The sequence below is a fragment of the Pseudozyma flocculosa genome (assembly GCF_000417875.1).
Source record: "Pseudozyma flocculosa PF-1 unplaced genomic scaffold scaffold00006, whole genome shotgun sequence".
Lineage (NCBI taxonomy): Eukaryota > Fungi > Basidiomycota > Ustilaginomycetes > Ustilaginales > Ustilaginaceae > Pseudozyma > Pseudozyma flocculosa.
Window position 1 is genome coordinate 269,189 of NW_006920874.1, and position 23,844 is coordinate 293,032.

Sequence of the window (23,844 nt, forward strand, 5' to 3'; positions counted from 1 at the left end):
TGGCGCGGCTGACTAAGCTTGCGCGCACGCCAAAAAAATGGAGGCCAGGCCACGCCGCCAGGCTGCGTGCGTGTGTGCTCACGCAGGCAGGCAGCCTGCCTGACTGCCTGCCCGCCAGCTGACCGCCCGCCTGCCAGCTGAGCCTTGCCCGCCAGCGTGGCCTTGCCTGCCTGCGTGCCTTGGTATATAGTCTTGCCCGCTCCACCGTCGCTCCTTCCCTCCCGACCACTACCATCGGCCCTTTGCCTGCCATCGACCCTCGCCCGCCATCGGACCTTCGCCCGCCGCCGCCACCAGGCTGCTGTCCACGCCACCAACCTGCATCAATGTCGCCAACATCACGCTCGCGCTCTGCACCGATGCCACCACCTTTGTCGGCCGATGTCACCACCATTGTCGGCTTGCCGCCACCGCCACCGCCAACGCCGACTTGCCGCCACCATCAATGCTGATCCGCCGCCACCATCGACGCCAACTTGCTCGCACCTTGCACACGACGCCGGTGACAAGCAGCACACTCCGCCTCCACACCCGCCGTCAAGCCATCAGGACATTGTCAGGTGAGTCAAATACGCCGCATATGCCGCACTGATTGCTGATGCGCTCCTCTTCAACCGCTGCTGCGACTGCCACCCATCGCCACCCTGCAGCCGTTGCGCCCTGGGACATCCATCCCCGTCCTGCATGATCTTGGTGAGTTGACGACGCCACCCTATTGCTGGCAATACCTGCGCCTACTGCTGACCCCTTTTCTTCCGTTTGCCTCTTTCCACCTCCTTTCTGCCGCCTGCCCCATCTGCATGCTGTTGTACGCTTCCTCACTGCACAGGCGCAATCGTATCGTTGCTTCTAGTATTGTAGATAGCAATTAATTGATCGTAGCTTCCATTCTGACCGCTGTCTGGCTACAATGTGAATAGCGTAGGTAGACCGGCCTAGCTACGATCTGAAAATTGTGGCCTGTGTACGATCTACAAATCCACACGGTCTGTCCGGATCCATGAATAGTTTGTGTAGAAGGATCCCCTACGATCCAAAAATTGTAGACAGGCTACACTTACCTACGATCTGCCAGATCATAGGTTGGTCCTGCTGCTAGCTATGAATCTGGAAATTGTATATTGGCTACACCTACCTACGATCTGAAAAATCGTAGGTAGGCCCTGCTGCTAGCTATGATTTTAGACTGGCTATGCCTACCTACAATTTGAAAAATTGTATATTATGGCCAATTTTTCATGGACACATACGGCATTCTTGGCCGTAGGGCTGCCTCTGGCCCCAAACTGTAGAGGGCCTATCATAGCTAGCAGCAGAGTCAACCTACAATTTTTCAGATCATAGGTAAATGCACCCTATCTACGATTTTAAGATCGTAGGAAATCTTTCTATGCAAACAATTTGTGCCAGATAAGCATAGCTAGCGTCAAAGGACAGGTGGTTTTTGGCCGTACGCCAGCCTACGGCCTGAAATCGGGAGATCGGGGGACATCTACGCTAGAATTGACCGTAGGCAGCCCTACGGCCAAAATCGGCGATCTCCTACGATAATTTTGGGCCGTAGGGCTGCCTGCGGCCGTTTTTTGAGGGGCATCTGCGGCAATTTTGGCCCTAGGGCCACCCACGGCCATTTTCTGAGGGGCAGCCACGGCATTCCCAGCCGTAGGGTCTTGCACGGCCTGGGCCAACCACCCTACCCTGCGCAGAAAATGGCCCTTCCTCCTTACGTCAGCTCAGGAGGCCCTGCGCGCGCGCTGGCCCTTTTGCCACCGGCCCTTTGCAAAATCCATCCACCACCCACCCGTCTCTCCTGCCCTCCTACCACCACCACCCGACAGCAGCCGCCACCACTCGCCAGCCACCCACCCGCCAGCCAGCCGCCAGCCGCCAGCTGCCACCCAAGCCAGCCAGCCAGCCAACCGCCATCCGAGCCGGCCAGCCGCCAGCCAAGCGCAGCCGCCAGCCAAGCACAGCCGCCAGTGAGTCTGCTGCCAGCCCAGCTGCCTTGCCACTGATTCCGCTCCGCTGCTACTTCCGCTCCGCTGCCATCAATCGTCGGAGACGTCAGAGGAGGCCTCTCCAAAGTCTCCGTCGATTTTGACCATTGACAGCCTTCTTTCCGCCTTCCGCTTGACAGCCCGGTTGTGACAAGTGAGTTGCCACCACCGCTCCTTGTCTGCCGCTCCCTTGCACGCCGTTGCTGACTCCTTCGCTCCTGTCTCCCTTTTGCCTGCTCCTCCCTCACCGCCTTACTTGGCTGCTGACAATGCTCTGCCGCTGTTGCCTGCTGCCGCGCTGCCGCTCTGCCGCTCTGCCGCCGCCCTGCTGCCTGCTGCCGCCTACCTTCCTGCCTGCTCGCCCTGCCACTCACCAATGCTGTCGCCACGCTGCCACATATTAGTATTCAGATTTTGCAATACAATGCCCGTAGATACATGTGGCTGTGGGTTCGGGGGTAGACCTACGGTTAGCAGGCCGTAGGATGCCTACGGCCAAAAGTGCCGTAGGTCCTCCTACGGCACCCGGTGTCGTAGGGGATAAACGATCTCCTACAGCACTGCCATATCGTACGAGACATACAATTTCCAAAATTGTAGGCCAAAAGCCTGCCTCTAGCTATGAAGGCGTGCGGATTTTCAGGCCGTATACTACCTACAAATTTTCAGATTGTAGCTAGACTAGCCTACCTACGGTCTGAAAATTCATAGCTAGCAGCAAAAGTAATTCCCGATTTTTCTTATCGCACAGGCTGTGCGATCCAGGATTTGAGAGTCGTTATACAAGTGCGATCTAAAATCCTGGCCACTATGAGTGGATTTCAGATCGCAGGCAGAAAAAATTCAGGATCTCAGATTGCAGCTGATCGCATGCCTGCTGCGATCTGAGAAATTGCACAAGCTGGCTGCAGCTGGATTTTCAAATCGTTATACAAGTGCGATTTTTTTTGACCAGATCCTGCTGCTAGCTATGCCTCCGATCCCCCGATTTCTGGCCGTAGGTCAGCCTACGGGCAAAAACCACCTGCGCAGCTGAGACTCGTGATTTCGGAAATCGGAAGTCACCTACGCCAGGGCCCGTGCGTGAACCTGCTGTCCACGCCATTGGAGGGGGCGGCGAGCTGCGGATTCTGGGCCGTAGGAGTCCTACGTCAGCCCACTGGAGGGCCACTATGCACAGACAAACGTATGAAATCTACGCGCATACAGTCTAGGATAGGCCCAAGTATCACAGAGGTCACGGTCCAGCGATGGCGGCAGCAGGAGCACGCAAGCCCACCTAGGAACGGCGAGAAAAGCCGAAGCAAGGCGGGCAGGCGAGGCGGAGGTCAGAAGCACGACGAGCGATTGGCAGCGATGTCGCTTGCACACAGTCTTGTACTGGGCAGAAGACCAGTGTCGGGAAGAGACGATTCGGGCAGCAATAGCGCCGAGGCAGGTCGAGCGTTTGGTCTATGTACGACTGCACGCGATGCAGCCGGCGGTGGGGTAGCATGGTTGATGAGCGCCATGTTCGGTGATGATTCTGTTGTCGCCGTCTTGGTCGTTTTCAAGATGATTGGGAGGCGGCGGAGCTTGGTCGGAGAGGTGAGCAGCTGCGTAGGGCATGGCGATTTTCCTGGCCTGGTGCTGGGTGGTGGTGATGGTGGTGCGTGGGGAAGCCGAGGTGTACGGACGGCGATGCGCGATGCAGGAGGCCTTCGCTCGCAGGAAGTCGAGGGCAGGGGCAGGCGGGGCAGGTTGGAGCCGCGGGTGATGGGCCGGGCCAAGCCTTGACCGAGTGCGCCCTCTTTCGGCCAGGCATGAGGCCAGGCCAGGCCAGGCCGTGCAGTCACCACGTCTGGCCAGCACGGGCCCGAACGTGCTCCACACACACACACGCAGACGCCTTTTTCACGCAAGCTCCTGACGTCGACTTGACCGACCCATCCACTCCACAGTCTTGCTTGTTCCCCCCCACCACCCGCACCACCGCAGCCCAGATTCCCCGCGCGAATCCTTTGCACAACGCACCATGTCCAGCCAGGCACCCGCCACAGCGACGACGGTTGAGGAGTACACCTCGGCCAAGTCGCTCGTCAACCTGCGCAAGCAGCTCAAGTACATCGTCATTGGCTCCGTCCTCACCTGGTACTTCCAGGTGCCTGCCCACCTCACCGACGCCTTGTCGCTTGGCATCCGTACGAATTGGGAGGCGCGCATCGCTGTCATTGCTCTGTCTCTGCTGGCGGCGACGCTCCTCATCTTTGCCCATGTCATCTTGCTCCCGGCACGCGGCCATGCTCCCGACTACCTCCGATGGAAAGAGGATGTCCACCTCCGCTCTGCCATCCCTGCCCTGACGCTCTGCATCATCGCCGGATTCCTCTCGCTCCTCCTCACCCTCTCGCCCCTCGGTGCACCAGCCCCTCCGGGCAGCTCGCTGAGCACCCGACTCACCCAGGCAGCCACGACTGCCGGGTCCAACCTCAACTCAGCCTCCCGGGGCGTCCAGCAGCTCGCCTCCGAGGCCGTAAAGTCGCTCGGCCTCACATCCGCATCAAACCCTTCTGGAAGCCCCAAGTTGCTCGACTCGCTCTTCTCTCGCAGCCCCTCGTCGGCGTCGTCCCAGTCGCTTCTCGACACGCTGCACCTCGACTCGCTCGAGTCGCTCGCCAATAGGCTCGGCGTCAGCGCCGGCCGGGCCGATGAGCTCTCAAAGGCCTTCGCTCAGCTCAGCAGCAGGGCAGAGGACTGGGCCCAAGGCAACGTTCGAGCCATTGGCTGGACCGGCGCTCTATTGGCCAGCACCGGCGTGTACCTGCTCCTCTTTGGAGGCGTCGGCCTACTGGGCTTCCTGGCCCCGGATCGAGCCGCCTTGGCGGCCGGAAGCAAGAAGAAGCAGTTCTGAGCCACGATGTCCCGTCCACGAACCGTCGAGGTGCCGGGCCGACGTCGCACCGCAACCGCTATGCCTAGTGTCGCCTGAGCCTAGTGGCGATAAGCGGGGCCCAAAATGAAGGGACTGATTCCGCGCGGTGAGACCGAAAACTGGGGGATAAAGCGCATCTTCGACACAGATCCAAGTAGCGCAATAGCTCTGGAAGCCTCGTCCTCATCCTCGTCCTCGGCTCCCGGCCCAGCGCCCCTCCCAATGCTGCGCATCCCTGCCTCGGGTGCACTTGTCGACCTTCTCGGCCTACTCGCACGTGGCGACCGGAGCAAGCAGGGCGCCACGAGGTGGATCAGTCGTCGCGTTCATAGACGCTCCTCTTCGGCCTGGCAAGTGCGGCCAGATGTTCCTGCGCGGCAGAGGGACCGTGTCATCCGGGACAGATCAGCATGGGCCGCGCAACGACTCCGGAAGCATGTAGCTTGCTCACCCGGATCCATTCTTCCCTCTTGTGCGGAAGGTGCCTCCACATTCTGTACCTTTGATCGTTCTATCGACGCACATCGAGGACGCGAAAAGCATTACTTTTCTGGTCAGCCTTGGCGACATGACGACGCCTGACCGGCGGGCGTGAGAGTGGCACCTCTGGCTACTCACCCGCAGGACTGCCTCAATTTCGTTCAGATCCACCTTTCTCGCCATGTCGATCAGGGTCGCTTCTTCTTCCTCGCCTTCGTCATTGATGTCGTCGCCGCGACCATGTCCGACGTTGTCGTCAGTGGACTTTGCCAGAGCCTCTTTACGCATGCGTCCCCAGAACTCCACGAAGGCGGACTCTGCATACCGATGGGGGGGAGACAAAGAAGAGGACATGGTCAGAACCGGCCTCTGCAGGGGACGTCAAAGAAGCCAAAAGGTCGTCGCACCTTTGAGCATGTCAAAGAAATCTTGGCGGGCCGTCGCCTCGCGATCCTTGATCCACTTGCCGTACTCGTCGGCTAGGGCAGCCTCATCGCCGAGAAAGGTGCTCAGAGATGCACCGCCCATGCGTACGTCCTCCTTGACCCTCGCCAGCACGTCGTCCCGTTCGGCGTCCAGTTCCGGGGCATGCGTCTTGAAGACATCCCTCAGGGCGGCGCGGCGCTTCCGTCGGAGCCGCTGAAGGTGCTCTTGGTACAAGCCATCCTTGTCGCGGCGCGACAGGCCGGGAGCCTCGAATCGTGGATCGCCGGAAAGCTTTCCCTGGATAGATGGGGAAGACAGAGGCTCATCGGTCGCATCTCGGATCGCATCGAGGAGGAGCTGCTGGAACTGCAGGTGGCTGTCGCCCCGAGTGGCAGCACCGTACGCGGCCCGGTTGCGAGCCTCGACGGCAGCCCTTTCCCTCCTGACCTTGTTCTCCCTCTCACGGAGAGCCTGTCGCGTGCTTTCTTGCTTTGACTGCTGCTTGTCTTGTACTTTCAACGATCCTCTAGCCTCGTCATGCGGCTCGCCGGCAGCGCGGCGACGGCCTTTGAGCCATTCGGCGAACAGTTCAGCACGGCGCGTGGAACTCCCGACGGCATCGTAGCGGGAGTCGGTGTCCAGGTCTGGTGTCCTCTTGGCATCGCGCCAGAGAGCCGCGACGGCCTCCGTTTCGTTGCCATTGTTGCTTCGGACGGCCGTCTTTAGGTCGGCGGCGAGAGAGGTGGATAGCTTTGAGGAAAGAAGGTCGAGAAAGTCGGCTTCGGCGGCGAGTGCGGCTTTGCGCTTGCCTGCAAAACGTCCGAAGCAGCGACACTCGTCAGCATGCGTTCGATGCCTACGGCCTGATCCCTGCCCGATCCTACCTGGTTGTACTCACGTTCGCCTAACTCCTGCAGCCAGGATTTGAAGGCCCTCTCCCTCTCTCGATCATCCCGACCAAACTCGAAGAACCTTCGATCCTTCCTCCAGGCCTTGCGAAAGTCGTCGAACCTCGTCCGGGTCGACTTGACCTCCGATTCGAGCAGCTGACGATACTGTTCGAGCGCGTGAGATCCGAGAGAGCTTTCCGAGGCGCGCCCGTCTGACATAGCCTCGGGTGTTGCTGCGGCGTTGGAAGAGGCTGCTTTATTGCCGGCCACCTTGACCGCACGTTTCTCGCGGATCCTTAGCTTGCACCACTCGTTGAAGGCGTCCTGACGATCCCTGAGCTGTGGCAAGATAGAATAGGCCGGCTGATGCACAAACTTTGGAAGTTCCTTGTCCCACGGCGCCATCGGATTGACCTCGTTGGGAGTGTCATTGAGCGAAGTGAGCATGCGCATGAAAAGCGCCTTGGCCTCGTCTTGTGAGAGCTCGATTGACGGTGGTGGGATAAAGGGGCCGTGGTTGGGCCGCTGCGACGGCGCTGAAGATGCCGAGTCCGCCCCAGAGCCCTGAGCTGTCGCGCTGTCCGGGCCGGCTGCCGGAGGCTCGGCGGGAGGCGAAGCCTGCGGCGGCGGATGTGGGTCCTCGAGCAGCTCAGCCTCGGCGGCCATCTCGGCGGCCATGGCCCTTTGCCATGCTTCGTCGCCCTCGTCATCCGCGTCACCTTCGCTCTGTCCGTCCAGAGACTCGGCGACGTCCACCTCGCTTGCAGAGTCGACACGAGCGCGTTTGGCACCGGCGGGAGCTTCAAAGGTGGTCAGAGGCACGCCCTCTTCTGCTTTACGCTTAGCATCTGTGCCTGATGCTGAACCACCGACCGACTGGGTATCCATCTGCGTGGGGCTACGAGCCTCCGGAGCAGGTGGATCAGCGGCCGCAGGTGCGTCGGTTTCTGCCCGCTGCATTGCGGCCACCTGCTCCTTGATTTCGTCCGGCACGGTCCATAGCGAGCGTCTAGACTCGGTGTGAAAGTAGAAGACGTTGTCGAGGTTGGTGATCACGCGCAGCCAGCCTTCAGCACCGGGTATGGGATCCTTGCGTCGAGGTTTCTCCTTGCGAGGCTTGGGAAGCTGGCCGTCCTGGCGTATTGCAGGGGCCTCGCGGAGAGGGACGGCCTGTGCAAGGGCCGGGTGGGTGTATGTAGAGGTACCAGACTGGGCATGGTAGAAGTAGGCATGGCCCGTGGGAGCGGTGTGCTGCGTCCACCCCGGGGGCAATGGGGGCGGATTCTGCGACATGCCGAAGCGGGAGTGGCAGAAGGGTCTTGGCGTAGCCAGGAGACGGACGTGATGTCGGTGTGTTTTGCGCTCCGCTGCGAGTGGCGATCAACGAGGATAGCACTGTGATGGGCCTTTGAGAGCAAAAATCGACCAGAAATCGAGAGGCAGGGAGGAGAACAAGAGGTTGGTGGTGGTGGGCAGTGGGGACGGGGTCTGTGGTCGCAGCTGGAATCCACCAGGAAGGCATCCGGAGTCTTGTCATCGTTTCCCGGCATTCGGGAATCGTGCCAGCGCGGGTGGCGCCTCGTTGTGGAGGCAAATCAGCCTGGCTGCCGGCCGGCTCGTCGGACTCGCCTTTCTGCGCTCCGCTTCCTCTCTCTCTCTCTCTCTCTCTCTCTCTCACTCTCTCTCTCTCCGCGCACCCTTCTCTCCCTTTCCCCTCTGACAGGCTCATCTCCTCACACTCGACTTTGCGCAGCTTTTGTCATCCTTCTCTCCGCCGTACAAATCGCCACAGCTGCCCCTCTCCTCAACACAGGCTCAACCAGTCGCCCACTGCTTCCGCCATTTGCCCGCGGCACCCTGCGACTTGCTGCCTCACGGACGCTCACATCGAGGCAGTAGGAGCTTTGACAGACCTATGATGAATTCTCACGCCCGCCCACAGAGAACACCGCGCGACAGGGTCGTTGGCCCCAGCCTGCCTCCCGGCTTCCACAGGCACGCTTCTGACAGCCGGTACAACAGCGGCTCGGACACCGAAGACGACCAAGACGAAGAAGCCCATATTGGTCCGGCGCCCCCGCCTGATTCGCAATACACGGACGAGGATCATCTCAGCGCCGCCGCACGCGACTTTATCGAGCGCGAGCAGAGGCGCAATCGTGCCGCCGAGGTAAGTCAGTCAGTCGAGATTGCAACACACCTCGCCTTCCTGATCGATGTGGACCTGGGCGGCCCTTTTTGACTCCTCCTGCAAACCGCCGATTTCATTCGACAACCATCAGGAGGTCAAGCTGGCTCGGGAAAAGGCGGCTACCTCCCGGCCTGACTGGATGCTCGTCGCACCCACAGCCACATCATCGCTGTCCGCAATCGCCGCCGACCCAACCCGGCTCAAGTCACGCGGATTCGCTCAAAGTGCACCTCGCGTGCAAAAGACAAGGGGCCAGTACGCCGCGGATGGGGCTTCGGACGCCACCTTGTGGAACGAGACGCCCGAGCAACGCGTACAAAGACTTCAGGATGAGGTCAGCGGCAAACGAGCCCGTGCGGGCGCCGCCCCAACCGACGAGAACGAGGAGCTACAGCGGCTCATCCAGCAGCGGCGAGATGCCACGATTCAGGCCCAATTGGACCGGGACTCGAGTCGATCCGCTTCCCTGCTTGATTTGCACAAGCAACAGAGGAGGCGCGAGCTCAAGGACAAGGAGACGGACGGTGAGGCTCGAAGACGTTCGCCAGGAGATGCTAAGGGGTCTGGCGAGGAAGGTGGCAAGGATAGTCGGAGGAAGCACAGGTCGAGCCGCCGTCGATCGCGGTCGCGCTCGCCCCCGTCTCGCAGAAAGCGCGAGAAGGAACGCGACTCTTCTCGCGAACGAGCTCGGCCGTCGTCGTCCCGGGATCGGAAAGACGGCTACGAGCGTGACGAGCGCCATCGAGAGCGTCGCGAGCGTCGCTCGGACCGATACGAGCTGAGTGATCGCCGCTTTAGGGACGATGCAGAAGACAGCAACGATGAATCGGAGAAGCGACGGCGGCGTCGCGGCAAGGAAAAGGAAAAGGAACGAACGCGCGATCGGCGCGACAAGGATAGAGAAGGGCGCACCTCGTCGGATCGGAAGAAGGCGTCAGGTACGACGGCGCCCGTCATGTGGGACAGGGACGCGGCGCTCAGCGTAGGCGGCAAACTGATGGACGAAAAGAGTCGAGGACGGCTGGTACAGGACGCTGCTGCCTTGGGAAGCCGGTTCGGAAGCGGGTCGAGTCGGTTTCTGTGAGAGAACGAAGGGCAATCAATGGCAAGGCCGTGCAGAACACGGTCGGTTCGCCCATGTGAAACGAGGGACAGGCAGTAGTGAGGGTCAGTCACGAGGTTGTGGTGCGCTGACCCCGCGAAGGAGACGCGCGGATATCATGTCCAGCAGAAGAGTCCTCTGGCCAGGCAGGCCAGCAGCACAGGAGTGGCCACTCCTGTGCTGGCCTGCCTGCCAGGCCACTGAACGCGTTGCGCCCGCGCGCGCCTCTTCTTCTCCAGGGTCCAGGCGCAAAGAAAGCTGGCGCCCGGGCAGAGGCAGCCAGACGCACAAGCAGGCTGGCAGGCCAGACGAGGCCCGGCCAGGCCAGGCCAGGCCTGCCGGACTGAGGGCTCAGCTCGCTCGTCGTGGTGCGTGCATGCACCTTCTTGCTTCTTTCAGCGCAGCATCGCCTTGCCTGGTCTGGCCTACGTCTTCCCCTTTCCCTCGCTCACCTCTTCCACCATCTCGTGCGTGGCTCCTCCTGAATCGACCCTCTCCGTTCAGCTTGTCCACTCCGTCTTCATAACCGAGCCGCTCGCCGCCACGGCTCAGCAGTGCCCTTCTTCAGAGTCACATCCTGTCTGCTAGCGCACCTCCGCCACGCCAACCACCCTTCCTCCCTGCATTCCCCCTTCTTTCCCTATGGTCACCCAGCGGCCGAAGCTGCTACACGCCTAAGAGCGATCGCGGCTCGAACACTTCCCGTTCCTTTTGACTCAGCTGCTCCCATCAAACTCGGCTCATCACACCTCCGAGCTTGACCTGCAACCCCACTACCCGCCCGAAGCTCGATCGACCAGGAGCTGCTCCCTCGACTCTTTCGGGCATGCTCAGCCCGCCGGCTGCCGGTGCAAACACATCCAACATGACGCAGCCGCTTCCATCGACCTCTCTCCGGGCCACCCAACCTTCAAACTCTCTCTCCAGCACAAGCGCCGCCCTCTCGTCTCCGACGCAGCTTTCCATGAAGGCCGAGCACCTCTCACAGGCATCGGCCGTCCCTGGACAAAAGAGTGGCCGTAAGCGACCTCGCGACTCATCGCTCCCCTCTTCGCGCCGCAACGCTGCTGCAGAAGCTGCCGTGGACGACGAAGACGATGATGCTGCAGACGACGACGACGACGAGCAGGCCACGCGAACGCGCCCGAGGCATCACGTCGAGGTGTCCGAGGCAGATCAGCAGAGCCCACCACCCAGCCCCTCTGGTAATGCGCAGCCCGGCTCTCGCATCGTCCCGCTCGCTCAGAGGTCCGCCGACGGCTACCTGCCCGGCTCGATCCGCAGGGTGGCGCTGTACCAGTTTGTCACGTTCGACTTTGTCGAGTTCCGACCCGGTCCACACCTCAACATGATCATCGGCCCAAACGGGACGGGCAAGAGCACCATCTCCTCCGGCATCGCCTTGGGCCTCGGATGGTCCACCTCGGTCCTGTCCCGCCAAAAGGACCTGGCAGACTTTGTCAAGAGCGATTGCCAGGAGGGTTGGATCGAGCTCGAGCTGCAGGGACTGCCCGGCCAGGCCAACATCGTCATCCGCCGCACGCTCGTCAAGACCGACAACACCAGCGATTGGTTCCTCAACGGTCGCAAGTCGTCGAAGCGAGAGGTCACGGAGCGTGTCGGCGAGTTCGAGATCGACATCTCCAACCTGTGTTCCTTCCTTCCGCAGGACAAGGTGGCCGCCTTTGCACGTATGAGCTCGCAAGAGGTCCTCGTCGAGACAGAGAAGACAGCCGGCGACGCTAACCTCTTCAGGTGGCACACCAAGCTCGAGGAGCTCGGCAAGGTCCTTGCGGCGAGGGAGGCCGCGCTCGAGCAAGACCTCAAGCAGCGCGACAACCTCAAGGAACGCAACGAGGCGCTCGAGAGGGACGTGCGCCGATTCGAAGAGAGGGAAAAGATGGAGATGACCATCTTCCAGCTCAAGTGCAAGATCCTGCAGGTCAGGCACGACGCGGCGCGCGCCGAACTCGAGGCGCTCAAAGAAGCAAAGTCCGAGGTCAAGGCGCGCCTGAGGGCGGCAGAAGAGGCCGGCGCGCCGATGAAGGCGCAAAAGGACGAGCTCAAGGCCGAGATCAGGCAGGCGGACGGCTGGATCCGAGGGCAGCGCGAGGCCATGCACGGCGAAGAAAAGTCCATCACCCAGCTGGGCAGGGAGATCGACCGCCGCATCGGCGAGCTCGATGCTCTCCACGGTGAGATGCAAAGCCTGAAGACCCTGGAAGAGCAACGCAAGAAGAACATCAGAGACCTCAAGGCGGAAATCGCAGAGCGAGAGGAGTCGATCCGTGCAGGGCCGCCCGAGGTCGACCTCTCCGAGATCAAGAAGCAGCTGAGGTCGATCGATCAAGAAGACCGACAGGCGCAGGACGAGCTCTACAGGGTCGCAGCTCTCAAGAACCACATCTTGATGGAGAGCAACAACTTGGCACGTTCACGCGACGAGCTCAAGGCGAGGCTCGAATCCCTCGCAGACGTCAAGGCCCAGCGGCTCGAGACACTGCGACGAGCCGATCCCGCAGCCCATACGGCCGTCATGTGGTTGCGCGAAAACCAGGCCATGTTTCAGCAGCCGGTCTACGAGCCCGTCCTCCTCGAGATCAACGTCAAGGATCCGGCGTACGCCAACGCGGTCGAATCGTGCCTCAACTGGCCCCTGATGAAGACGTTCGTCTGCCAGACACGCGCCGACTACGACCTCTTCACCCGAGAGGTGATCGACAAGCGAAGGATGCGGGTCACGGTGGCCGAAGTCGAAAACATGGAACTCTCGAAATTCCGACCGCCAGCGAGCCCCGACCAGCTCTGTGCCCTCGGCCTCGACAAGTACGTGCTCGAGCTCATCGATGGACCCAGGGATGTCCTCACCCACCTCTGCAACACGGCGCATCTGCACACCATCCCGGTCGCCCGGGACGAGTCCAGGGTCGACATCGAGCGCGTGGAGGGCTCGCGCCTCTTCCGACGCTTCGTCATCGGCAGCACGACTTTCACCGTCACGTACTCGGCCTACGGCAACAAGGCGGCACAGACGGCATCGCGCTTCGTGACGCCAGCGCGCAACCTCGCGGGATCCATCAACGACAGGCTGAAGAATCAGCTCGACGGCCAGATTCGCACCATCCAGCAGAAAATCGCCGAGCAGGAGGCACAAATGGCTCCGTTGATCCAGAGCGAAGCCTCACTCAGAGCGGAAAGGGACGACCTTGCTCAACGCAAGGCAGAGCTCCAGAGCGAGAAGCGCGACAAGGAGAGCGTCAGAAGCAACTGGGAGAAGGTCAAGGTTGTAATTGGTGAGTCGCGTGAGGCCGTCATGGACCCTGCTGCGGTGCTCGATCCCCGCAGCTGACCCACAGACGCTGGTGGCGGCTGTGTGCATGCAACAGAGCAAAAGAAGAAGCGGCTTGCAAACGAAGAGCAGGCGCCGAGCGTCGAGGCCAAACGCCTCAGTTGCCTTCAAAGGAGAAAGAAGCTCGTCCACCTGCGCGCTCAGGTGGCACAGAAGCTGAAGGCCGCCGCGCTGCGGATGATCAAGCTGCAGGCGGGGCTGGACGTCCGGAGCCTCGAGAAACTGCAACTGGCGGCCAACCTGCGTCATGTCGAAAGCCTCGTCGAAGACCACCGCACCGCTCTCGGCGAGCTCGTCAGCGAAAAGGAGGAGGGTGAGTTTTCCAGGACGCCTGCGATCGACACGAGCGATTCAGCAGACTGAGGAAGCTACGGTCCATTTCGGCCGCACTGCACAGCCTCGCGAAGGCTGCAGATCGCCGTGACGCACTATAAGCGCATCGCCGAAGAGTCACACGCGCTTGCGAACAACGACCAAGGATTCGTGCCGGAACTGGATGACGAGGTGAGTGCTTCGTCGGCGTCCGAGCACCCATGGCGCCACCTCCTCTCACTAACGGCCCATGCCATGTGCGATGTTGCTCGTGCCGGTTTCCAGATCGAAGACAGTCTCGAAGATCTGCAAGCCAATCTGTCGCGACAGCAGGCGGCCTACGAGAACGCTCAAGGCATCCGCCCGGGCGTCAAGGAGCAGTTCGACGAGCGCAAGAAGGAGATTGCCGCGCTCGACAACAAGATTGCAAAGGCAGAGAGCGACAAGGCTGCGCTTCAGCGCAGGCTCGAGTTGACAAAGGTGTGTCTCTGCCGTCCCTCGCGTGACCGGCTTTCACCCGCTAAAGGTCACCGGCGGCTTCCTCAACCCCGCCGTTTCTTTGTTGCAGTCGAAGTGGCAGCCGGCGCTGGCTGAGCTTGTGTCGCGGATCAGCGAGAAGTTCTCGGCGGCTTTCGACAGTGAGTCTCAGGCGTGTGCAGGGCGTCGGGTGTCGCCTCTTCTTGCTGACAAGCGGTCTCGCAACTCGCTGCTCTTCCAATCACACCACAGGCATCGGCTGCGCAGGTGAAGTGCGCATCAAGGAGGCCGAAAAGTTCGAGGACTGGGGTATCGAGATCCTCGTCAAGTTCCGGGACGAGGCCTCACTGCAAGTGCTCACCGGTCAGCAGCAATCCGGCGGCGTGAGTTGGCTTCTTTCTGCACAGGCAGCTCCGGCAACTGCCTCGAGTGTGATTGTGTCCTCAGCTAACGCGTCGATCCGCCCTGGTTGTAAATGCCTCGGCGGCAGGAGCGTTCGCTGTCCACCATCATGTACCTCATGTCGCTCACGGAGCTGTCAAGGAGCCCCTTCTCGCTCGTCGACGAGATCAACCAGGTGCGTCGACGCAGAACGACCTCCACCCAACACTTTTACCCTGCCGAACGCGCTGCCTGACCCCATCTTTCCCGCCCCTAATGTGTTTGCCACGGCGAAGGGGATGGACCAACGGGCCGAGAGGAGCGTGCACAACCACATGGTCGACGTCACATGCAAGGATTCGGCCTCGCAGTACTTCCTCATCACGCCAAAGCTGCTCACCGACCTTCGCTACCACGAGAAGATGAAGATTCTCGTCGTCAACAACGGGGACTGGGCGTCCAAGCCAATAGGGCGTGAGTCCAAGGCAGCAGCGGGTTTCACGTCGTTCTCATCCAGGCGACGGTCCAGCACCCACTCAGGAGGCGCGGCGAGGGCTGACTTGCACTTGCACCTCGTTTGGGCCCTTGACCCATCCGGCCATCAGTTCGCAAGTATGCCACCAAGGCGCTCAGGACCAACGGCAATCAGTGAACGCATCAGACATGGGCAGCAGGGCCATCTGCCGCCTGCCTGACCTGACCCTTGCGGTCCTCAGCTCGGCGGCACGGCCGAATCATCCTTCCTCGAAAGCTCCTTGGCGCGAACCGAGCGCAGTCCATTGACGCAACGGCCACCGAGTTGAGCCCCCAGCCTCGTTCAATCACGCTGCTGCACGACCCCGAACGAGAGGCACATCTGTCGCATCGCCGACCCTTGCAATCTCATAGCCAGAGATTGTCGCCGCATGCAAGCGTGGCAGTGCGAGCGTCTGTGTCTCGACGGCAAGTTCGCCTCCGACTCTGCTGTCCTTGTTTCGCATCCGCGCGGCTGGATCTGTGGCGGATGGAGGCCACGCAATCGGCCGGCCCACGGCGACAGGTTTCGTCTGCATCCGATAAAAGATGCGCAAATTCGTGTCACGTTTGCCTGGCTTGCTACAACTACGAAGGACTCCGCTGCCAAGCTCGAGGTGGTATCATAGGGCACTCGGCTGCTTCTGTAGACGCGGACGTTTTCTCGATTCCTCCGTCCGGCTCCTGCTCTCCCGGTTCGCTCAAGCGCCTTGCGGCCACGAGCCTGTCCAAGACGCACGTCGACTGGTGAGCCCGCTGCTCCAGTGTCCTACGGCTGGCTGACCTCTTGGGGATCCTGACCATGCTTCTCGACGTACTCTGCAGCAGTGCGGGAGACGGGCGCGGGTGGTAATGAGTCGCATCAGCTAAAGCAGCAAGGCTTTTCGAAAGGAGCTAACCAAGCAAGCGTCGGGTGCAGGCCACTCACCCGTGAACTGCGTGCGAGTCTGCTGGAACGCCTTTCCGCGGTCCTCGAGGCGTCCGCTGCGGATGAGCTCGTCGATGTGCGCCCTCGGCTCTGCTCCACGTGCCTTGGCCTGTTCAGCCTCGTGGGCGACCAGCTCGAGCGCGCGGCAGGCGACCGTGAAGCGGTCAATGTGATTGAGACGGAGCATGCTCCAGGGCGTGGTGGTGGTGCCTTCCTCGACGTAGCCGAGGTACGCGGTCGGGCGACGACCGGTCAGGGATGAGAGGCGGTCCGAGAGGAGGCCCTTTATGGCCGAGGTGTAGCCGTGAAACGAGATCACCAGTGGTCGGTCCTTGGTGAAGAGTCTTTCGAAGTCGTCATCGGTGAGGGCATGAGGGTGGATCGAGGCCTCCGCGAGGATCATGAGGTCGGTCACGTTGACGACACGCACGCGCAGCGCAGACTTGGGGTCTTCGCGGAGCAGCCGAGACGCGGCGATCACCTCGGCCGTCGGCTCGGTACCGATGCCGACGAGGACGATGTCGGGATCCTCTCCGGCGTCGGTCGAATAGGCCGGCCAGACGGACGCGCCCGCCTTGCAGTGGGCATTGGCTTCGTCGGCGGACAGGTAGACGGGCGTCTCGTGCTTTGAGCCAACGATGAGGTTGACGTACTCGCGGCTGTTGAGGCAGTGGCTCAGCGTCGACAGGGCACAATTGGCGTCGGGCGGAAGATAGACGCGAGCCACGTTGTGGGGCAGGTTGAGCACCGTGTTGATGAGGCCCGGGTTCTGGTGCGAGTAGCCGTTGTGCTCCTGTCGCCACAGAGTCGAGGTCTCGATGTAGGTGATCGACGGCACGGGCGCGCGAAAGTCGGTCTCCTTGCTGACCTTGAGGAACTTGGCGTACTGCTCGATCATGGTGGCGACGATTCCGAGGAAGCTCTCGTAGCTTGGGAAGAGCGGGATGCGACCGGTCAGCGCATAGCCTTGGGAGAAGCCCTGGAGCGTGTGCTCGCTCAGCATCTCGACGACCCTGCCACTCCTCTTTCCGCTCCTCCTGTCTTCGGCGGTGAGCAGGGCGTCTGCGTCGGCCTGGAAGTTACGCTCCTTGAACTCGTCGGTCTTAAGCGTGGCGTCGAGATGGTTCGAGGCGAGCTCGTCCGGGCTGAAGATGCGCAGGTTGCTCTTGTTCTGTGGCATCAGGGCCGCGAGGTAGTCGCCGCAAGCGACCATCGCCGAGGCCTGCGACATCTTGCCGCTCGACTCGTCCTTGCCCGCCTTGGCCATGAAGGCGGCGGTGCCGACGTCGTCGAGGCCCGCCGATCGGGTGTAGATCTCGTCGAGCTGGCCCATCTTTAGACGGTCGTCCCTGGGCAGAATTCGCGTGACGAGCGGGTCGATGGACAGGCCGCCCTGGCCGTTGGTGGTGAACCACTTGCTCGGCGAGTACGACAGGAGCCAGTCCTGGAGGAGCTGCAGGTGCTCGTCGTTTCCCTCGGGCTGGACCTTGATGGGGATCTGATGGCTGCGGAAGCTGCCCTCGACCTTGGAGCCGTCGACGGTCTGCGGGCAGCCCCAGCCTTTGGGAGTCGAGAGGATAATCATCGGCCAGCGAGGCTTGCGGATGGGCTCGCCGTTCCTGGCGGCAGCCTGGATCTTGCGAATCTCGGCATAGGCCCAGTCGATACTGACCGCCATGTCGATGTCGACGGAGCGGGCGCGTTCATCGCCGGGCTGGGTGTGCTCGTTGCCGAGGTGGCGGTAGTAGTCGACAACGCGGACCTGGTAGCCGTAGCCGGAGAAGAGGGTGACCAGCTCGGCCTCGTCCATGCTGCCAAAGATGGTCTTCTCCGAGATCTTGAAGCGGTTGAGGTGGAGGATGGGCAAGACCGCGCCAGACTCTGCCGGATCGATGAACTTGTGGGCGTGCCACGCGGCGGCGGTGGGTCCAGTCTCTGCCTCTCCATCACCGATGACGGCGACCGTGATGAGGTCGGGCAGGTCCTGCACACTGCCGTATGCGACGGCGAGGGCGTAGCCGAGCTCTCCGCCTTCGTGGATGGCGCCCGGGGTGGTGGCGGTTACGTGGCTGGGGCGAACGGTGTTGGGCCAGCTGAAGTTTTTGACAAAGCGCTCCAGGCCCTGGTGGGTGAGGCTCTCGTCTGGGTAGAAGCGCGAGATGGATCCTTCGAGGTAGAGGGTGGAAAGGATGGCGGGAGCTCCGTGACCGGGGCCTGTCACGAAGAGGAAGCGCCTGCGATCGGCGTCGCCGTCGTTGTCGTGCGTGGCGGCGGTGCCGGCGGCGGGTTGGGGGGCCTGGCTGCGCGAGATGAGGGCGGTGATGTGGGTGTAGGCGAAGATGAGCCCCGGGCAGGTGCCCCAGTGGCCGAGGAGGCGCTTTTTGACGTCGCGCTGGTAGTCGAGGGGCTGCTGGGCGAGGGCGTTGTTGAGGAGGTAGATTTGGGCGAGAGCGAGGTAGTTTGCGGCCTTTTGAAAGGCGGCGATTGAGTCGAGGTCGTAGGCGGTGGCGTGGGCGTCTGCCGGCGAGGGCAGCGCGAGATCAACCTTGAGCTGAGAGAGGCTCTTGTCAAAATCGAGGCCCGAGGCCATCAAGCCGTAGTCGGGTGGGGCCGTCATGGGGGCGAGCGAGTGCGTGGGCGGATGGTCGAGGGTCGAGCCAAGGGCAGGTCGTGTGATGACAAAAGGGATCAACGAGAGCGGGTACGGTGGTACAGCTGGCCAGCAAGAGGATGCAGCCGATTGAAGGGGGAAGCAAGGTGAGGGAGAGAAGGAAGAGGGCGAGGGAGTGAAGCGACCCGGGTCAGAGAGAGGGGGGTTTATATGGGACCGCCTAGATGTAGGTAGGTCTGTGCAGCCCGCGCGTCAGGCCAGCTAGAGGACTAGCTAGAGTATTACAGTTCGTAGCTAGCTAGTACGAGTGTACCGTGCGTAGTAGTGATGGCGATGCGAGAAGTGACTCAGCACCCGCGGCAGCATTATTATGCATGGTCCAGTGCGCACGCGTACCTTGGATTGCCGTGGCCTGGCAGGCGGCCGGATGGTGGCGAACGATGACACCACGTCCAGCTTGCAAGCAAAGACAGGCAGCCGCCGGCCAAGCCAGCGCATGATCGGTATGCTATGGTCTGGCGGCTGTAAGTGCGTAAGTGCGTTGTCTAGTGTGCGTACGTGCTTTTGCTGTTCGCTCGTTGATGGGCAGCAGCATCACTCAGCAGTAGAGCCACCAGCCTGGCTGGTAAGCCGCCGCTGCTGCTTGGTTGTGAGCAGCGGACAGCCTGTGGTACACGCACGTACGTACGCGTCCGTTCCTGGCCAGCGACCCCGGCCTGCCCGCCTGCCCGCTTGCCCGCTTCTTGGACCCTGAAGCTTAAGGCTGCCTTGCAGGATGGACCCTTGCGGCCTGCCGGCCAGGCCTGGGCCTGCCTGGCGCGTTGCCCGGCGGGCGCTGGCGCCCTAGCTGCACGTACTTGTGCCCAGCCTGGCCTGCTGCAGCGTGAGCGCACCGTCCGTGCAGACAGAACTCTAGTACTAGGTGCGGGGGCCCTAGCCTGGACCGTGCACCGCCAGGCCACAAGCAAGCAGCAAGCAAGCAAGCAAGCTATGTCAGATGCAGCTCGACGACAGAGCACCACGCACTTGGCCTACTTGGCCTGGCCTGGTCTGGCTTAACTTGCTACGCTGCCTCGTCAGTCACCGGCTCGTCAGGGCTCGCGCTCGTTGGCCAGGTCGACCGCGCCTGGCTCGCTCACTCTTCTCTCTTGGCCCTGGCTTCTGCTGTTGGCCATTCTGATTCTCTCCCCCTCCTTCTCCGGGCCGCTTGCCTCTTCTATCGCTCCTTGGCTCCTCGCTCGCATCGACCTTTTCCGTCCCTGTCTGTCTAGCCTGCTGTTTCGCCTCGACTGCGCCACCGCACGGGCTCACCATGTCCGTGCAACCAGACTACCACGGCTGCGCCGACTGGCGCGCCATCGCCGACCTCCATCAGACCACCCTCGCCATCCCCGAACACCTCATCTCGTCCGACCCGGCGCTTCAGCAATGGCGGCTACGCGCCAACCAGGACCTCGAACCGCCCTCTGCGCGCAGCCAGCGTGGACCCTCTCTTCGCTCTCTCCTCTCTCACCCGCACACCGCTGCCATCCTCGAGGCGCCCACGCTACACCTCTCGCCGCCCGACTTGCTAGACGGCAAGGACGCGACATCGCTAGTCGGCCTCATGAAGAGCGGTGCCGTCAAGGTCGAGGACGTCACCCGCTCCTTTCTCGCGCGCGCAGCCGTCGTACACCAGGCCACCGGATGCCTCTCTCACTTCTTCCACGACCTCGCTCTGCATCGAGCTCGCCTACTCGACGCAAAGAGGGCCGAGCTGGACCGTCTCGGGCGACTCGACCAGCTAGGCGCCTGCTTTGGCCTGCCCATCAGCATCAAGGTCAGTCTGTCACAGATGCCACCAGCAGGCCAACCCAAGAAATCGATCCCTCGTCGCTCACCTTCTGCTTCCGACCTTCCTCGACCCACAACGCCGCTGACCGTCTTGCACAGGGCCACCTCCATTACGCCGGCAAAGGCAGTCAGCGTGGCTTCGTCTTCGACGTGCTCCCGGACCCCACCGCCCATCCCCTGGTAAGGTCCAACTTGACCCAGGAGCAGGTCGCCTATCTCGCCGCCACCCAGGGCGGCTTCATCAACGATCCGCCCGCCGACTCCCACCTCGTATCGCTCCTCCTCGACGCCGACGTCGTGATCCTGGCAAAGACGGCCATGCCGCAGGGAGTCATGCACCTCGACACCCGATCCAACCTCTACGGCCAGACCCTCAACCCTTGGAACCTCGCCCTCAGTCCCGGAGGTTCCAGCGGCGGCGAGAGCGCTCTAGTCGCCGGCGGTGGCACCGCTCTTGGCGTCGGCTCTGATATCGGTGAGCACACCCCTCGTGCACTTTTGAGCGGGTTAGTCGTGTTGCGAGCCCTTGACTTTGCTCGATCCCTGACCGATCGCGTCACTGCTTTGTGCCCTGCCTTCCCCTCCCCCCTCGACTCTCGTACTTTCATTTGACATTCAACAGGTGGCTCCGTACGCCAGCCCTCGGGCGTCTGCAACCTCTACGGCTTGCGTCCGACCACGCTGAGGCTGCCCTACAACGGTGTGCGCTCCACCATGCCAGGAAACGAAGGAGTCACGTCCTCGCTTGGCCCCATGGCGCTCTCGCTCAGGGATGTAGAACTCTTCATGTCGCGTCCTCAACGAGAGGACTCGGCCCTGGGCGCAGGAGCACAATCTCTTCCCCATACCGTGGAGAAGGGTCGACGGGCTTCTCGAGCCTTCCGCAGATGCGCCTCCTCGCACCATCGTCGTCGGCGTGATGCTCGAGGACGGCGTGGTTAGGCCGACTGCGCCCGTACGTCGGGCAATGACGACCTGGCTCAGCCGGCTCCAGAGCGCATCTGCGCAAGCTCGCATGCCGACCCGATTCGAGCTGAAGCTCTACAAGCCGGGCACACTACATCGGAGGTCGTGGGATCTGATCCGTTCTCTCTACTTCATGGACTCGGGCAAGCTGTTCCACTTGCTTGCAAAGGCCACGGGGGAGCCGCTGTTGCCCTTGACTCAGTTCATCCTCCAGCCAGACTTTGTCCGCGCGGCCCAGAATGACCTGGCCGCCGATGCCGCCGGAGATTCGACGCGCAAGAGGGACGAGATGTCGGCGACCGAGGTCTGGGCCATGGTGCGAGAGCGCGAGGCGCTGCGCAAGGAATCGCTGCGCCTCTGGAACCAGCTCGGGCTCGACTGCCTGCTGTGTCCCGTGATGGGCAGCGTAGCCCCCCGGCCTGGCAAGATCAAGTACTGGGGCTACACTAGCGCCTTCAACCTGGTCGACTATCCCGGCATCGCGTTTCCGAGCGGACTGGTGGCCGATAGCGCAAAAGATCGCGAGTACGAGGCTTCAGAGAGCGCCGCAGCCCAGCCTGGACAAGGCGCTGAAGCGTGGCGCTACGATGCGTGGCGCAGCGATCTTGGCGAGTTCGACCGGGAGAACCGCGAGGAGTACGAGGCGCATCGAGGCGTGTTTGACGGAGCGCCCATCGGTTTGCAGCTCATCGGACGGCGGTACCAAGACGAGGAGCTGTGCAAGTACCTCGAGCTCCTGGAGCACGCCTACCGCCGCGGCTAGCCGGGGCAGTCGCCCGCCAGATCAGGAGGCGCTCCAGGCGGGTACGTACGTACAGTATATCTGGTGGCAGATGATAAGCACATTGTATCAACCCTACCGGACTGAGACCTCTGCGCGCAGCCCTTATAGCAGCGCGTGCCTGTCCCTCTGATGTCGGTGGCCCCGTTTTCATCGTTCGAGGGCACCCGCGGCTGGCCGACGCGCCTCGCCCTGTCTCGGGGGGCGACCCCGATGTCGCACGATTGCCAGGCCGACGACGGCGAGAAGCATCGGCGGTGTCGAGTGCGCGGGAGAGTGAAGACATTCACTCGGAAGTGCACCGCCCAACTCAGATACAGAAGAGAGGCTGAATCCACCATGTCGACCATCCAGGCCGTGTGACGCCTGGTCGTGTCGGGGGTTCTATCTTTTCGCGGCCTGCGGTTGGGCGGCTGACATGGCCGGCGGTCCAACGAGGTTCGTACCAGCCGGCCGTGCAAACAAATAGAGCGAGCGGCACCTGACAAGTAACATGCCCATCCTACGCTTTGGCGGCGGCAACGGTTCCGACAACTGCGGCAACCATGATGATGTCGAGCAGCGTATGGATGGTGAACCTGGCCTAGCACCTCGATGAATGTATATACATATCAGATAGGGGCCGGTGCGTGGGGGCGGGATCGTCTCGGCACATGCAGCACAAACGGCGAGGCGGAGAAGCAAACATGCATGCTAATCCCTTGGCACCAGGAACCCAGCTGGGCAAACTCTTCGAGGGGCGAGCAGCGAGAGAGGGGGGCCGGGAGCAGTCCGGGTGGCCAAAACAGGAAATTAAGGAGGTCGCAAGCGCAGCCTGCGTGACGGGGACGGTGGACCCACAACGCGCCATCGAAGATGCCCGCCTCACACCTCCGCACTTGTACGCACTCATACGGCACATCCACAAAGGGCCCGAGAGGCACGCCCTCTGTTGGCGTTGTGCCGTGTGATGTGGCGTCGGTTAGAAGGGATATGAGGGTGAGGCCGGCCCGGCAGAGGCCCGGTCGAGGAGGGTAAGCAAGCTGTTCTATCGAGTCGCTTGGCGTTTGGGCTCGGGCTGGGTGTGAAAGCCGCCCACCGGCCAGGCTCGGCTCGGCGAAGGTGGAATTGGGGCGGTGTCTAGTGCGACACTGGGAGGGATCAGCGGCTCGACCAACCCTCTGCCCACTCGTCCTTTGTGCTGAGCCCTGGCCGGGTCAGTGCGGCGCCATCCACGACGCGGGCAGCGCAGGCGTGTAGCAGAGAGATTGAAGAAGACTACTCTGGCTTGATGGAGTTATCCGACGGTCTGCTCAGCTGCAACAGGCCCAGGCCGGTATGGGTAGCGGGCTGGGCTGGAGCGTGATGCATGTGGATGGTGGACGGGCCTGGCTGGCGACGGGGAGACCGACGCGGGAAAGCAGGCTAGCGCGCTGTACACTCTTCTGTTACGCCTGGGCCTGCAAGGCGGTCAAGGGGTAGCCCGGCCCAGCCTAGGCTCGGGGGCCCACGCGTGGGTGCATCTGCCACAGACAGGCCGGCCTCTCGTGCTGGTCTCGTGTGTGACCCGGCATGCGTCCGCTGTGCACTTTTTGGCTCAGCAATTCAAGCTCCAGCGCTTCAGGCCCGGCCGCCCACCCAGCAGAGAGGCGGTGCGGCGTGGGTGCGAGTCGACCTCTATCCCTCTCCCTCCCTCTCTCTCTCTTCTCTCCCTCTC

General features: G+C 62.1%; 6 protein-coding genes across 6 annotated transcripts; 4 read left to right on the forward strand and 2 right to left on the reverse strand.

The window, feature by feature from the left end:
- Window positions 1-4,011: 4,011 nt before the first annotated feature.
- Window positions 4,012-4,887, forward strand: PFL1_02222 (uncharacterized protein; the record flags this gene model as incomplete). The annotated part of the gene is made up of 1 exon (XM_007879735.1): window positions 4,012-4,887. One exon carries the CDS (start codon window positions 4,012-4,014, stop codon window positions 4,885-4,887), a length of 876 nt encoding a protein of 291 aa, XP_007877926.1.
- A 334-nt stretch (window positions 4,888-5,221) lies between these two features.
- Window positions 5,222-7,997, reverse strand: PFL1_02223 (uncharacterized protein; the record flags this gene model as incomplete). The annotated part of the gene is made up of 5 exons (XM_007879736.1): window positions 5,222-5,278; window positions 5,360-5,419; window positions 5,527-5,705; window positions 5,796-6,623; window positions 6,713-7,997. 5 exons carry the CDS (start codon window positions 7,995-7,997, stop codon window positions 5,222-5,224), a joined length of 2,409 nt encoding a protein of 802 aa, XP_007877927.1.
- Window positions 7,998-8,619: 622 nt separating this feature from the next.
- Window positions 8,620-9,979, forward strand: PFL1_02224 (uncharacterized protein; the record flags this gene model as incomplete). Its single annotated transcript, XM_007879737.1, has 2 exons — window positions 8,620-8,874; window positions 8,987-9,979. The coding sequence occupies 2 exons, from the start codon at window positions 8,620-8,622 to the stop codon at window positions 9,977-9,979; spliced, it is 1,248 nt and encodes a 415-aa protein (XP_007877928.1).
- Window positions 9,980-10,823: 844 nt separating this feature from the next.
- PFL1_02225 (uncharacterized protein) lies at window positions 10,824-15,168 on the forward strand (the record flags this gene model as incomplete). Its single annotated transcript, XM_007879738.1, has 9 exons — window positions 10,824-13,290; window positions 13,384-13,659; window positions 13,744-13,850; window positions 13,944-14,138; window positions 14,227-14,296; window positions 14,388-14,518; window positions 14,626-14,712; window positions 14,813-14,990; window positions 15,122-15,168. The coding sequence occupies 9 exons, from the start codon at window positions 10,824-10,826 to the stop codon at window positions 15,166-15,168; spliced, it is 3,558 nt and encodes a 1,185-aa protein (XP_007877929.1).
- Window positions 15,169-15,798: 630 nt separating this feature from the next.
- PFL1_02226 (uncharacterized protein) lies at window positions 15,799-18,574 on the reverse strand (the record flags this gene model as incomplete). Its single annotated transcript, XM_007879739.1, has 2 exons — window positions 15,799-15,848; window positions 15,958-18,574. 2 exons carry the CDS (start codon window positions 18,572-18,574, stop codon window positions 15,799-15,801), a joined length of 2,667 nt encoding a protein of 888 aa, XP_007877930.1.
- Window positions 18,575-19,880: 1,306 nt separating this feature from the next.
- On the forward strand, window positions 19,881-22,130 carry PFL1_02227 (uncharacterized protein; the record flags this gene model as incomplete). Its single annotated transcript, XM_007879740.1, has 4 exons — window positions 19,881-20,387; window positions 20,501-20,876; window positions 21,024-21,103; window positions 21,180-22,130. The coding sequence occupies 4 exons, from the start codon at window positions 19,881-19,883 to the stop codon at window positions 22,128-22,130; spliced, it is 1,914 nt and encodes a 637-aa protein (XP_007877931.1).
- Between the last annotated feature and the right edge of the window lie 1,714 nt (window positions 22,131-23,844).